At 39.2% G+C, this 16,601-nt stretch overlaps 1 protein-coding gene across 1 annotated transcript in view; it reads right to left on the bottom strand.

The window, feature by feature from the left end:
• Positions 1-16,601, bottom strand: part of DNAH8 (dynein axonemal heavy chain 8) — a 243,812-nt gene that overhangs the window by 195,801 nt on the left and 31,410 nt on the right. The window contains exons 13-17 of the mRNA XM_087817239.1: positions 10,726-10,923; positions 5,355-5,431; positions 3,753-3,852; positions 3,023-3,142; positions 1,646-1,781 (exon numbers count right to left, since the gene is read on the bottom strand). Coding sequence (XP_087673365.1) covers positions 1,646-1,781; positions 3,023-3,142; positions 3,753-3,852; positions 5,355-5,431; positions 10,726-10,923 — 631 coding nt within the window. The remainder of the gene's footprint in view (positions 1-1,645; positions 1,782-3,022; positions 3,143-3,752; positions 3,853-5,354; positions 5,432-10,725; positions 10,924-16,601) is intronic.

The following is a 16,601-nucleotide window of genomic DNA, read 5'->3' as shown; positions in this document are numbered from 1 at the left end:
ACGTGAAAGGCAGATTTGAATCCTGGCCCTGCCACTTCTGAGCTGTGAGATCTTGGGCAAGTTGGTGAACTGGTTTCTCAGTGCCTCCACTTCCTCACCTGTATGATGAGGGTAATAACAGTTCCTCATGGGGTTGCGGTGAGGATCGAAGGCAGTCGTGTACGTAAAGCACTCAGACGAAGCACCGCACATGGTCAGCACTATGGTTAGCTGTGACTGTTATTTAGGGGATACAAAGATGAAGCAGACACAGAGTATCCTTGGAAGGCATAGGGGAGATGAGATGGACAGATCTCTAACATGGTGAGTGTTCTGGGGAAGGGCTGCAGATAGAGTGTGGAGAGCTCCAGAGTAGCAGGGCATTATTTCCTACCAGGAAGAATAAGGGAGGGCTTCATGGGACAGGCGACCATTGAACTTGTTTTAGAACATGTGCAGATGAGAGGAAAAGCCAGCAGGACAAACAAAAAGTGGGCAAATGCTTGGTATTGCAGAAGCTAAACAGTACATGCTCCATGCCATACTTCAGTTGTTAAAAATTCTCTTTTGCCCTTTTCCATAGTGTGAATTTTAAGCTTTCTTGATGGTCCTTTGAGTGCTGCTCCATCAGCAGGAATTCACTGGGACCCATTCGCATATCCCAGACACAGCGTGTCTGACAGAAGTGGCCTATTAAAGGTTTAAGTAAGGGTGCAAGTTGGGGAAGACACCCTTTGGGGTTGGGGCCCTGTTCTCCGGGATGCAGGAGTGCAGTAAATCAATGGCCTGTATATGTGCTGTGTCCCCAACTGCTAAAATATGTGGATCTGGAACCAAGATGCAAAAGTAGGAGTGGCCCCCTCACTGTCACTCCTGGTGACAGAATTTGTGCCTCCTGTGCCTGCAATTCTGTGCTTTGCTGAAGTAGAGATCCCAGGGTGAGAGGGAGAGACCTCTCTACCACGGACACAGTCAGGGTTCCACCAAGATTATGGATAAGAGCTTAAGGTTAGAGTGGGACAAAGCATGGCCAGTGGTTGAGCCCACACAATTATAACACCACCCCCACCTCAAACTTAACTCTGCCCAGTGCCTTTGCACCTCTCAGGGGTACTTAGACATAGCCTTAATACTATTAATTTACTGGAGATCAAATTTGAAGTTAAATTCAATTATAGAAAAAGACAGAAAGGAAGGGAGGGAGCAACAGAGGAGAGAGGAAGAGAGGGGTGAGAAGGGAGGGAGGAAGGGATAAAGGGGGGGGGAGGTAGTGGAGGAGGGAGGGAGGGAGGGAGGGGAGACAAGCTGCAATTCTTTCTCCACAGACTGGGACTGAGATCTGAATCTATAACATGATAAAACTAAATATGAAAACTTTCCTAAATCTATGGGGAAATATCTATAAAGAGTCTTGATATTTACTTTTAAATACTTTTTTTCAGGGGGAAGTCAAAATCTAAGTATATCTTTAAGGTCATGATGATTTTTGCTCATAAAATCAGAATATTATTAATAACTATAAAGAAATAAATAATTGTATTATCTCCAAATCTAAATTTAACCATCATAAGCTTATATAAGAGGATGTAAAACTTCCCCAGAACCATGAACTCATTCAAAGTCACCTGACACCCCTCAGAGCGTCATGGCCCAGTCTCATACACACCATACTGCAGCTGCGAGATCTCTCTGATCCAGGCTGTGTGATAGACCACCTCGAATTCCACCAGGACATAGGAAATCTTGTTATACTGACGAATGACAGCTTTACCTTCCACACCTGACAAAATGTCTGAGTTTTTCTATTTTGTAAGGGAAAAAGAGATTTATTTTAAAAGACTGTTGCTTGTTTTCATCCAAAGCACGAAGCTATTTGTACTTAAAATGGCATCAAATAATCCTGCTACCCATTTAGATTTTGTCTCAGAGCAAAACAGAGATGAGGAAGGCTATACAAGCTAGACGTAGAAATAGGGAAACATTATCAGTAGAAAGGGAAACTGGAGAAGGAAGTAAAGGATTTAAAAAGAAAGGTCTCTAGCCCTGCAGCCAGCCCCAGGCACTGAGAATGTACCTCCCACTCCCTGTTCCCTCCCCACTTTTCTGGACAAGATACAATGGACTGATTTTCCTTGAACTGTGGGTATCAGGGCAAAGTCCTAAATTCCAGCACCAAAAACAGTAACCAAAGAACAAACATTTAATTTCTTTATGTAAATTACTGCAAGTTTTATGTTTTGATTCGCATATGTCAAAAGGCAATCTCTGCTCCTCACTTTCAGACAGTCAGCAACAGAGTCCCATCCTGGCCTCTTGTGTAAGGCCAGTATTTTAATGTTTTTAATATTGAGAACAGTTAACAAATGATAGTAGCCAAACACAAACAACAAGAGCTTAATATTTAATAATGCTTAAATAATAATGTTACTTGCAAGACTATTTTTTGGTAGCATTTTGTTCAGAATTTAGGTATAAGATACAAAACTAAGCCAACCATCTCCACTTTGTTACTTTGTGTCTTTAAAAAACAAAGCAAACAAAAGAAAACAAAGAGAAGAGAAACTGGCAATTTCAGAATTCCAACAGGGCCTAAGAGTATCCCGGTGTTTTACAGAAACCTAAGTACTCTTGAGGACACAGGTCTCAGTTCTTCACACTGGAATAGACTGAGTATATCTTCACCTTCACTGACATTTATCAGTGACCCATCTGTCCACACACAGAAGTAAGCCTCAGCACTTGACCAATACTTTATTGTTTTCAAAACAATTTTTTAAAGCTTTTATAAAATGTCCTGTATTATTAAAAGTCATAAAGTTTAAGATTCACCTCCTTAGAGATAACTGTAATTAAATAGTCTTATCTACCAAGCGTGAAAATAATTGGCTTAGTGTCTCTCAAGCATATTTATAAACTAAATTTTCTTCAGCCAGTAAAATAATTAGTTCTAACTACTTTCTTGGACATAAATACTGTAAGATAAAACATATTTTTTGTATTAAAAACGGTAATCCACATACTGTAAATTTAACCATTGGCTTACAAAGAAATAGTTGATGGGCTCACTTATCCGGCGGTAGAGCTGCCTGACCCAAAGAATTTTTCCTGCTACAGGGGGCATGTTGCGACCCAGAGGGGGGTCATCTTTTTGAGAATGATAAAGCTGTAATTAAAGGTCTGGTATTAATGTTTGAATTTCAATACGACGGAAAAAGGCAAAAATATGAAACTATATTTGTACTGATGTTTCACCATTATTCCCATGCTTTATACCAAGGGAGTAGCCAATAAATATATAAACGCACTTCCGAGATAATAACCTGAGGTTCAGGAACCATGATGTTTATGATATATGACACTGAATTCTCTCCTAACCCTTATTTCTCGTTATATGTATATATTTTTTTCTGCCTTTTATCTCAATTTTTAAGGAGGTATTTAAAAGAAGGAGCACAATGCTACATTATACATGCCATAATAGTCTCCAGGGCTCATATTTCTACACAGGAAAATATTAGCTTACATGGGCTTTCCTATGCACATGTGGATGCTCTCTCGCAGAGACAGTTCTTAAGAGCCCAGGATGTAAATCTGGCCACCCAGTAACTATAGTGTCAGCCCTTCCCACACTGAGAGGGGAGCATCAGAGGGGCTTAGCAGTGAAAGGACTGCTCCTGAAAAGCTTAGGCACAATATGATCATGGCAAATACTTTCAGAATGCTTCTGTTTTTGTACTAAAGTACCATTCTATATTTATAAACATGATACTTGCCTTCTTAATGGCTTCGAGTTCAGTCACGTAACACTGAAGAATACGCTCAATTGTGTGACTTATTTCTAATTGAAGACAGGGAATGTTCAGCTTCTGGAATCTAAAAGTAATTGAAAGTGAAAAATTAAAAAGTAAATGAGAAACATACTTAAGAATTGCTGTAGTTGCCCACCCGGGCGTGGCTCAGCAGTTGAGCATCGACCTAGGATCCAGGAGACCGGGGTTCGATTCCCGGTCAGGGCACATGCCCGGGTTGCGGGCTAGGCAGCCGATCAATGACTCTCTCATCATTGATGTTTCTATCTCTCTCGCTCCCCCTCCTTTCCTCTCTCTGAAATCAATAAATATATGTTTAAAAAAGAAAGAATTGCTGTAGTCCTAAAACTCCATTCATTTATTCATTTGACAAATATTCACACCAGGCCTCACACACTTCCTAGGACACAGTGATTAACGGGACAGATGTGGTTCCAGCCCTCTTGGAGCCTATGTTATCTTATGGAAAAGGGAGATATCAGTCAAGAATTACATAAATAATTATTTAAATTACAGGGTGCCAGAAATGCATATTAATAGGGAACCTAGCCAAATCTGGGGAGTCAAGAAAGGCCTCCCTGAGAAAGCGACATTAAACTGAAATTGAAAAGATGAGTGTGGAGTGGATCAGTAAAGATGGAGGGGAGCACACTGACTACTCCTCTGTCAACACTACTGTCACATGATTCCAAAGAGCCAGAATAATAATAATGATTTTGTCAGTCAAATATCACTTTCACTTAGAGACTAAGTGATACACAGGAAGTGCTAGAACCAGAATGTTCTGATAATAAAGAGAATTAACACCAGTATACTATAGGTTGAGGGTGGGGGAGAGGGAGGCAAAGACAGAAAGAGAAATCACTAAGAAAGTGGTACCTGCCATCTGTCTGTACAGTCCTATCATGTGTCAAAATCACTTTATCTGTTTTGACTCTAATGATGGTTTCATAAGGTAAAGTTGCACTAGTACTATCCATCATTAAGGAGACACAGAACTATAGCAAAGCTGTGCCCAAGCCCAGATCCACTGGCTCTCAGGAGAGGGCTCCCAAAGGGTCCCTAACATGGGCCTGCGCTGGAAGAGAATGGCCTCTAGTCCAGCTCGCCCCCTCTAATCCAGGAGTCCCTGCCCTTTGGGGGGGTCACTGTTATCAGGAACAGAGGGACAGGAGCTGCACGGATACTTGGGAGGAGAAATGGAAGTCTGGAGATCTGATACTCCTAATTTCACATTTAGAAATCCTTTCAGTATGCAGAATTGAATATTTTTTGTTCCTTTCCCAATAACACCTATGAAACTAACTTCAAGTATATTATATAGCTGGGGGAAACAAGTAAAATATTTCATTTTCTTATTGAAAGACTCTCTGCTACAAAAGATGCAATGAAAAATATCATATTTCAAATTTTTACCATTCTATTTAATGGTAATTGAAAGAGCAATGTTTAGGAGTTCAAAAGTTTACCTAGAAGTGATTTCCAAGAACATCTTATTTGAAATTGTATTTCCAGATATAAAGTTATCCCAACTAGAAATTATGCTGCTTAATGAATTATAAATACCTTTGAAGCAGTTGAAGAGCCTGCTGAGAAGATACAATTTTCCCAAAAGTACTGTTCATAAATGCCTGTATTTGTACCTAAAATAAAATATTGATATTTAATTATTTTTGGCATTAAGACATTAGTTTTGTTTAACAACAATTAATGATTTTCCTACAAAATCAACAGAGTCTTCAACACACCTACGATCTAAGAATCTAAAACTGCACTGCCCAGCACGGTGGCCACTGGCCACATGTGGCCACTGAGAACTTGAAATGTCACTACGTGGAAGTAAGATATGCTGTAAATATAATATACACATTAGATTTCAAAGACTTAGTACAAAAAAAGAATGTAAAATATCTCGATGATTCTTATATTGATGAAATGTCAGAATGGTAATATTTTGAATATGTTGGGTTGAATAAAACATATTATTAAAATAATTTTACCTGCTTCTGTTAACTTTTATTCCTATGGCTACTAGAAAAATTATAATTACATATGTGGTTTTCATTTGTCACTCGTTGTTTATTGGAAATTACTGACCTAGAGAATTTATGAAAAGAGTGGGTGTCCCTTACCAAGAATGTTTCTTTAGGATATTTAGAATTTCTAAGTATATTGGTAGAGTAATGGAATGACACTATAGACACCCATGGTCAACAACTCCAAATCTATGGGACACAATAAAAGCAGTCCTGAGAGGGAAGTTCATAGCACTACAAGCCTCCCTCAAGAAACAAGAAAAACTTCTAATAGACTCTCTAACCCTATAACTTAAAAACTTAGAAAGAGAACAACAGGAAAAGCCTGTAATAAGTAGAAGGAAGAGAATAATAAAGATCAAAGCAGAAATAAATGACACAGAGACTAAAAGAAACCACAAAAGATCAATGAAACCAAGAGCTGGTTCTTTGAAGAGATAAACAAGATTGATGAATCTTTAGCCAGACTCATCAAGAAACAAAGAGAGAGGACCCAAATAAACAAAATCAGAAACGAAAGAGGTAAAGTAACAACTGACCCAACAGAAATGCAAAGGATTGTGAGAAAATACTGTGAACAACTATACTCCACCAAGGGGGACAACCTGGATGTAATGGGTAAATTCCTAGAAAAATACAACCTGCCAAAACTCAATCAGGAAGAGTCAGAAAACCTGAATAGGCCGATAACTGCTGGTGAAGTTGAAACAGTAATCAAAGGGCTCCCAGCAAACAAATGCCCTGGTCTGGATGGCGTCACAGGGGAGTTCTACCAAACACTGAAAGAAGAACTGACGCCCACCCTCCTCAAACTATTCCAAAAAACCCAAGGGGAAGGAACACTTACAAGTTGTTTTTAAGAGGCCAACATTAGCCTAATTCCAAAACCAGATAAAGACACTACCAAGAAAGAGAATTACAGGTCAATATCCCTGATGAACATAGATGCTAAAATCCTCAACAAAATATCAGCAAATCGGATCCAGCAATATATTAAAAAATCCATACACCATGATCAACTGGGATTTATTCCAGGGATGCAAAGCTGGTATAATATTCACAAATCAATTAACGCGATACATCACATAAACAAATTGAAAGGAAAATCACATGATCATATCAACAGATGCAGAAAAAGCATTCGATATAATCCAACACCCATTTTTGATAAAAACTCTTAGCAAAGTGGGAATAGAGGGATCATACCTCAACACAATAAAGGCCATATATGACAAACTTGGCCATATATGACAAACTTACAGCCAACATCATACTTAATGGGCAAAAACTAAAAGTGTTTCCCCTAAGAACAGGAACAAGACAGGGGTGTGCACTTTCACCAAAGTTATTCAACATAGTACAGGAAGTCCTAGCCACAGCAATCAAACAAGAAGTAAACATAAAAGGCATCCAAATTGGAAGGGAGAAAGTAAAACTGTCATTATTTGCAGATGACATAATATTGTACATAGAAAATCCTAAAGACTGCACCAAAAAACTACTAGGCTTAATAAATGACTTTGGCAAGGTAGCAGGATACAAAATTAACACCCAGAAATCAATGGCATTTTTATACACCAATAATGAACTCTCAGAAAGAGAAACTAAAAATAAAAAAAAAAAAAATCCCATTTACCATTGCAACAAAATAATTAAGATACTTTGGAATAAATTTAACCAAAGAGGTAAAAGACCTGTACTCAGATAACTATAGGACATTGCAAAAAGAGATAGAGGAAGATATAAACAAGTGGAAGAATATACCCTCATGGAATGGAAGAATTAACATCATTAAAATGTCCATACTACCCAAAGCAATCTATAGAGTCAATGCAATCCCTATTAAAATACCAACAGCATATTTCGCAGAGCTAGAACAAACACTTCAAAAATTTATATGGAACAAAAAAGACCCTGAATACCCATGGCAATCTTGAGAAACAAGAACAAAGTTGGAGGGATCACAATAACAGATATCAAGCTATACTACAAAGCCACAGTAATCAAAAGAGCTTGGTACTAGCACAAGAACAGACACATAGATCAGTGGAACAGAACCAAGAACCCAGGAATTGACCCACGCAATTATGGTCAATTAATATTTGACAAAGGAAGCAAGAACATTCAATGGAATAAAGACAGTCTCTTCAATAAATGTTGTTGGGAAAATTGGACAGGTACATGTAAAAAAATGAACTAGACCACCAACTTACACCATACACAAAAATAAACTCAAAATGGATAAAAGACTTAAATGTAAGATGTGAAACCATAAAAATCCTAGAAGAAATCGTAGGCAGCAAAATCTCAGACAGTTTTCCTAGCAATAAGTGTGCTGATACATCTCCTAGGGCAAGAGAAACTAAGGAGAAAATAAATGAGACTACAACAAAATTAAAAAGCTTCTGCACAGCAAAAGGAACCATCGACAAAACGAAAAGGGAGCCCACTGTACGGCAGAACATATTTGCCAATGACACATATGATAAAGGGTTAATATTCAAAATATATAAGGAACTCATACAACTCAAGAAAAGAAAGACAAACAATCCAATTAAAAGATGGGCAAAGGACCTAAATAGGCACTTCTCCAAGAGGACATACAGATGGCCAAGAGGCACATGAAAAAATGCTCAAAGTCACTAATCATCAGAGAGATGCAAATTAAAACTACAATGAGGTATAGAATCACACCTGTCAGAATGGCTGCCATCAACAAATCAATGAACAAGTGCTGGTGAGGGTGTGGAGAAAAGGGCAACCTAGTACACTGCTGGTGGGAATGCAGACTGGTGCAGCCACTATGGAAAGCAGTATGGAGTTTCCTCAAAAAGTTAAAAATTGAACTGCCATTTGATCTAGTGATCGCACTTCTAGGAATATATCCTAAGGAACCTGAAACACCAATCACAAAGAACTTATGTACCCCTATGTTCATAGCAGTGCAATCTACAATAGCTAAGATCTGGAAACAGCCCAAGTGCCCATCAGTAGATGAGTGGATAAAAAAAGCTGTGGGACATTTACACCATGGAATGCTATGCAGCTGTAAAAAAGAAGGATCTCTTATCCTTTGGGACAACATGGAGGGAACTGGAGGGTATTATGCTAAGTGAAATAAGCCAGTCAGAGAAAGACAAGTACTACATGATCTCACTTATATGTGGAATATAATCAACAAAATAAACTGATGAACAAAATAGATCCAGAGACACAGAAGCACGGAACAGACTGAGGGATCTCAGAGGGACGGGGGATGGGAATGGAGGGTGGGAAGAGATTAATCAAAAAACTTAAATGTTTATAAGCATAATCCATGGACACAGACATTGGTATAGGGAAGGCCTGAGGTGGGGTGAATGCAAGGTGGAAAAGATAAATGGGGGGGGGGGGGAAGGGGACATCTGTAATACTTTCAACAATAAGATTTTTTTAAAAAAGGTACAAACTTCAGGTATAAAATAAGTTACTCATAGGGACGTAATGTACAAAATAGCAACTTTAGTTAATAATACTGTACTGCATATTTGAAAGTTGCTAATAGAATAAACCTTAAAAGTTGTCATCACAAGAAAAAAATAAAATAATAAATAAATAAAATAATAATAAATAAAGTATTAAAAAGTTAATATGGCCTCTTAATATACTGAATGTTAAAAATTTATATCTGAGACACAGTAAAGCCTTTACAATGTAGAATTTTTATTAAACAATCATAAAAATAATTTCAGCAATAAGTATTTTCTAAAAAAATCCAAATTCCCATTGCCATAAAGATACAACTCACAAAGCAATTTAGAAGCAAACTCCACCCTGCCCAACTAGCCAAACACTAAAGGTAATAACTAAAATATATCTTAACATCAGAGTCTCACTTTCAAAAACTGAAATTTATCTTTTTATATTGCCCAGATTACATGTAATAAAGTTTTTTAAAAAATCTTTAAAGAATAAATGAGCAAATATATATGTACTTTTCCTCACCTTTAAGGCAAGAATTGCAGACTCAAGAAGTGGACAGAGTATATTCTTGTCCCTCCCTGTGTCTCTAGGAAGTTGTGTAACAAAGAGGGAAGCTTTCCATGGGGTTAACCCTGGGTTTACAGTAGTTTTCAGTATGAGGGTAACTGAGATCATATAAACCCAAAGGTGAGAGAGAAATACGGTACAGTCTCACCAGACACACTTTTTAACTACCCTTAATCCCTCTGGTGCCCCAAAGCTATGACAAACAGGACAAGGGCCTCTTCAGAACTGTCCTAACTGCAGAAAGTGCAGGGCCAAGGGGAGAGTGATCCACCTTCCTAACCCGTCCTCAAATCTTTTCTCACAGTAAGAATGACAAATTTTGCCTGGCCGGCGTGACTCAGCAGTTGAGCATGGAACTAGGATCCAGGAGATTGCAGTTTGATTCCCGGTCAGGGCACATGCCCAGGTTGCGGGCTCGATCACCAGTTGGGGGTGTACAGGAGACAGCCGATCAATGACTCTCTCTCATCAATGATGTTTCTCTCTCTCTCTCCCCCTCTCCCTTCTCTTTGAAATCAATAAAGACATATTTTTTTAAAAAAAGAATGACAAATTTTCCCTTTGACTGGAAAAATGACACTGGCTCCTTGACACACAAAAAAATTGAATACAAATTTTAATGTAAACTAATAATGAACCCTAACTACAATAGTCCTTTGGGCTTCCTGGTTTTTCACTGACATCTGTTGATTAATATGCCCACTTTTCATTCTTTAAAGGGTGGAAAATATTTTGTGGACTAGTTAGAAAATTATCCACACTAACAAATCTTTTTGATCCATTTTCAAGAGTAACTTATAATAAACAGTAAATATGTGAATTCCAGGATTAATTTCGGCTTCACTAAAGTAAAAGTATGTATAATTACTTACCTCTAAAGCATTGATTTTTGCCATGAAATCTGAAAAATCTGTGTCAAACTCTGTCCTTCGTGGATCCAGAATGTCATACTGCTTTTTCTTAACCCCTTGATATATATTTTTAAATTTTATTGCCATTATGTCTATTCCCTCTATGGTTGAACTACTCAAGGCTGAATATGTTTGCACAACAGTTATCATTCCTGTAATCTTAAAGAGAGAAGTGTTATTTTATTTTTAAAATGAGATTATTAGCACCCTTCCCTGTAATAAGCTCTTAAGACGTTACTGATTAAAAAACAGACCAAGAAACAGGCCCTAAAATAATTTAGCTAAAACCAACCAGAGGAGATAAAATACATGGTAAATCTGTCAGTACTACTCAACTATTCTTCAACTATTTATTCAACCATTCAACTATTTTATTTTTTTGTTAATACTCACTGGAGGATATTTTTTCATTGATTTTTTTAGAGTGTGGAAGGGAGGGAATGGGGGAGAGAGGAAAGGAGAGAGAGAGAGAAAGAAACACAGATGTGAGAGGGACATGTCAATTGGTTGCCTACCACATGCGCCCCAACCAGGACCATGGATCAAACCTGCCATCCAGGTACGTGCGCTTGACTGGGAATTGAACCAGGGACCCTTCAGTGCACAGGCCAACATTCTATCCACTGAGCCACACTGGCCAGGGCTACTCTTCAACTATTTAAGTAGATGATTTACCAGCATATCTGAGAGAGTTCACAATCTTTCTCAGAACTTGATCATGTTGTCTTTCAAAGGGAGGGGAAAACAGAATTTGAATAAAAGCCCTTGCAGATGTCTAAATAGTTTCATCCTTTTATTGTTGAGGAGTTTGTGAAACTCATTTCACTGAACCACTGGATTCAAAAGCTTCACCTTTCTTCTTGGGCCTCCCCTCACTGTACTTGATGTGTAACACCAGCATAAAGCCACATTCCTTTTCCCTTTCCCTGCATTCAGGTGGAGGGAAAGTCCAAGAAGACTGAAGAATGACTGCTGTCACTTCTGATCCCTGCAGAGCCCTGGGAAGCCCTCAAAATGGACCTTATTGCAGAAATGGCTGCCTCCACCTCAATGTACCAACACCACCTACTTCATCAAAATAAAGTCTTTCACATTCACAGGCTGCTCAGTTCCCTCATCTTCATCAGTGAGTCCCCATTTTGATTCCTGCTTTGGAGAGCAATGCTCAAAGCTCCCAGGTTTGTTTCCTGTTTAGCTACTGGACAAAGCTTCCCTGTTTTCAGGGCAGTCCTCCAAATACTACACACCATGAAGGCACTACTGGTCTTTCCAGAGGGCCAGTAGAAGTCAAAGTCCCTGCACATGCCAATCCAAAATGACCATTTTCTGAACTGTCACTCTTACGTCACTATTCTGCACACTTCCAAAACTATTGTCATCCTAGAAGCCAGCCCAAGCCTGGAGGAAAGACAGACCACTCGGGATTTACAGCACACTGTATATGCTCTATATAAATATGAGAATAGCTGGGCCTCTTACTAAAACATCCACTCCACTCACCTTAAATTAAAAAAAAAAACTTTAAAAAGCAAACTGAAGAACCGAACTACTCACTTCTCTGTTATTCTGCCCTAAGACTCTGCCCTTTATCCCTTCCGTTATCACCTGGTCCCGATGGCCAGAGAGGAGGACAAAATTCCTGTTGTTAACACATCCTCTTTTCTGTCCATCGGAGGACAATAAGTGAGCAAGAGACAGAGACAGCAGTCAGTCCCAAACTTAGCCAGTGAACCCCCAACCCCCTACACATGCCAGCAATATAAAAGCTGCTAATCAAACATGGCCATGCTCCTGCTCGTGTGTCCAGGCCTTGGCTTTTTTACCCCTCAGTATTGACAACCATTTATAATTCCTTCTCTGCTCAGCAACCCTGGCATCCTTTCGAGTTCTCAACTTGCTATGATTCCCTCATCAGTGTCACCATGAGTAAAGACCTCACCCCACCTACTAGCTCCAGTTCTTTAACTCTCCCCCCAGCAATACCGGCTTCTCCCCTTTCTCTTCTCTCCCACAAATGTCCAGGTTGAGAAGAAAACAAAACTAAACTTTTGGGATATACCATTTTTCACCAAAATTTACATGGAAGGAAGAGAAAGAAGCAGCACAGAATAGTCCACACTTAATTATGGCTCTTTAAGACAAACACTCAATGCACCTCAGGTGCCCACCCACCAAAGAAAAGGTGCATTTTGGGCACCCTAAGCTGGTACACTAGAACCTTCTTTACGTACTCATTACAGATCCCCAACATCTCTACCCAGCTCTGAGGTCTTCGCTCTCCAATCCCAATCTCAGTCTTGTCTGTCTGCTGACTTTGTCTCTTGGTCATTCTGACATCTGAATCTCACCTTTCCCTAACAGGCTCTGACTTAGCTTGCCCTTCTTACTCTCCTCTTCAATTATTTAAGAGTTTACAGAGGGCCCCGAAAACTCCTCACTCATCAGGGAAAGTCCATTCAGAAAACTCAGTAACCATCTCTAAGGGATTACACAAAATCATGGCCACACTTCAAGGTAAGTTTTATATCCCCATTCTTGAGAATTTGGATACGAATATCCACCAGTTATACCTGGGAGGGATGCTAGCCAGCCAAGGGATTGTTACTACAGGAGTCTTTCCATCACACACAATCAGGATGCGCTTCAAGTAAGGCCTCTAGGGGGTGCTGCATTAGCTCTGATTGCGGAGCCCTTGTGGCATGAATTTTTAAGACTAAAGGCATGGCTTCTGCAGAGGTAGGGCAGGGGGAGTAGTTAATGCAGTTGGCCATTACTGCCCACTCTTTCTAGCATCAGGAATGCTTGGGCTGCTACAAAATAATTCCCATCATGCCCAGCATTAGATCTGCCACCAAAGGTCTCTACTGCTAATGGGCTAGCCATTAAGGTCCAGCCCTAAAACTCTATCAAGCATAAAACTACACCCAAGTTGGCAAGGGTTCAGCCTCCTGGAAAAATTTTAAGAGTAACCAGGACCCACCTCCAGGCTTATGCTCTAGTGCAGCAGTAGGGAACCTTTTTTCTGCCAAGGGCCATTTGGATATTTATAACATCATTCATGGCCATACGAAATTATCAACTTAAAAATTAGCCTGCTATATTTGGTCAAACTTTTAATTAACACACCCCTAATGTGATCGCTGGAACTACTTCTCTTTGGTGAGGCCTTGGCAGGGCCAGACCAAATGATTTCTCAAACCATATACGGTTCACGGGCCAGACATTCCCCACCCTTGCTCTAGTGGATTCAGAAACATTAAGTATCTTTGTGGACTAGATCCTTACCAGTAAGGCTTATTTACTAATTTGACCATGCCATGATCCTTCTAATTGAATATTTGACCCCAAGGAATCCTTACTGTTCACAAAACAGCCCCATCCAACAGATATAGCACCAAAAGTACAAGCAACAAAAGAAAGTCTTGATAAATTAGACTTCATCAAAATTGAGAACTATCACAATTCAAAGGACACTATCAAGAAAGTGAAGAGTCCTAGCCAGGTGGCTCAGTTGGTTGGAGCGTCATCCCGTACACCAGAAGGTTGCAGGTTCGATTCTCAGTCGGTGCACGTATCTAGTTTGCAGGTTCAGTCCCCAGTTGGGGTGCATACAGGAGGCAGCTGATTGATATTTCTCTCTCACAGTGATACCATTCTCTCTCTCTGTCTCTAAAATCAATAAAAAATATATCTTCAGGTGAGGATTACATTTTTAAAAAGTGAAAAGATAACCCACAGAATGGGAGAAAATATTTGCAAATCATATATGATAAGGGACCTACACCCAGAACACTATATAAAGAACTCTTATAACTCAACAATAAAAATGCAAATAACTAAATATAGAATGTGTAAAAAATCTGAATAGAAATTTCTCCAAAAAAGAACTACAAGTGAACAGTAAGCACTTGAAGTTATGTTCAACATCAGTAGTTGTCAGGGAAATGCAAATCAAAACCACAGTAAGATACCACTTCATACCCACTAGGATGGTTAAATTCAAAAAGACACATAATGAGCTAACAAGGATGTGGAGAAACTGGAAGTCTCATAAATTGCTTAGGAAAATGTGAAATGATGCAACTGGTTTGAAGAACAGTTTGGCAGTTCCTCAAAAAGTTAAACAGAGTTGCCACATGACCCAGCAATTCCACTCCTATGCATATACTCCAGGGGAATGACAACCTATGTCCACACAAAAGTATGTACAGAAACGTTCATAGCAGCACTATTCATAATAGCCCAAAATGGAAACAACCCAAATATCCCTCAACTAATGAACAGATAAATGAAATGTGGTATATCCATACATGGAATATTATTCAGCAATAAAAAGGAATGCTACGACATAGATGAACCTTGAAAACATTATGCTAAGTCAGTCACAAAAGAAAACATAAGATTCCATTTATATGAAATGTTCAGAACAGGTAAATCTATAGAAACAGAAATATTAATAGTAGAGGAGGAATGGGGTATGACTGCTAATGGGTAGAGGATTTCTTTCAGAGAGAATGACAATGTTCTAAAATTAGACTGTAGTAATGGTTGCATAATCCTGTGAATGTATTAGAAAATGCTGACTTAAATTCAATGAGTGAATTTCATGGTGTGTGAATTACAGCTCAATAAAGCTGTTAAAGAAACAAACAAAAACAGCCCTACAGAAGTATGTATGAAAGACACACCCCCAGAGTAACTCAGTTCTCTTTGTCACTCATACTTTCCTATCCTGGCTGTGTCAGGGGTTACAAATGAAAAATAGGCTTCTGGAAATGTCTAGGAAATGCCCTTTAACCTATGTAATGCCCTCAGCAACTTCCAATAAATGATGAACAGGATCCAAAATACTACCAGCACCTAAAAAGTTGGAAGGTGGTGGAGGACTGGAGAGGGTGGTACCTAATGATATCTTCGTAGACTTTTGAAAAGCCAACTCCAACAAGACTCTGGTATGGGCACCCTATATACCCTGAAAAAAAATATCACTCCTCCCTAGCCATTCTTAGTAAATCAATCAAAGGTGCAGAAGTTTCTAATCCATGTCTGCCCAGCAAAGATATCATCCACACAATGTCTGTGTATACATCGTATACACTGGCCTACAGAGAGAAGGTGCCCACCCAGCCAGATACGACAGGACTACTGGGTTCTGCCAGGTATTGCAGGTATTTCATCTCACACTTTTTCTCAGCTTAATACAATGGTTAAGAGCAGAGATTTTTAAATTCAAGCTCCAGAGGTGGAGGCAGAATTAAAGGAAAAGGTGAAAGTTTGCAACAGCTTTTGTGTATCTGGCAGAAGACAGTAATTAGGAATAAAAAAGAAGTTAAAATAAAATGCAGTAATATCGAATGAGTCGTACCAACAGTGAGACAAGAGATCTGGAATAATAATTCTCAACAGTACTATGTAAGGTACAGTCAAACCTCATTTCTCGAATGTCTGCCATCTTGAACTATTCAGTTCTCAGCCAAGTTGTTCACAGAAAAAATGTCTCAGTTGTCCAACCAAACTTCACTTTTGAACTGACAACCCTTTCAAGCTAATACCTCAGCATGACAAAAAGCGTCTCTCAGGCAACAAGAGAGACAATGCTTTTGTTGCTGGGGAAGTCAAGGATTAACACAATTTTAAAACATAAAGAGGCCATCAAGAGTGCTAATGTTGCCCTAGCCAGTTTGGCTCAGTGGTTAGAGTGTTGGCCCTGGGTTCGATTCCAGCCAAGGGCATGTACCTCAGCTGCAGGCTCCATCCCCAGGCAACCAGTCAATACATCTCCCTCACATCAAAGTTTCTTTCTCTCTCTCCCCCTTCCACTCTCTCTGAAAAGCAAT

This window comes from Miniopterus natalensis, chromosome 5 (genome assembly GCF_054644295.1).
Source record: "Miniopterus natalensis isolate mMinNat1 chromosome 5, mMinNat1.hap1, whole genome shotgun sequence".
In the NCBI taxonomy this organism is placed as follows: Eukaryota; Metazoa; Chordata; class Mammalia; order Chiroptera; family Miniopteridae; genus Miniopterus; species Miniopterus natalensis.
The sequence above is the reverse complement of the archived record's forward strand: the minus strand, read 5'-3'. Positions and strand labels throughout refer to the sequence as shown.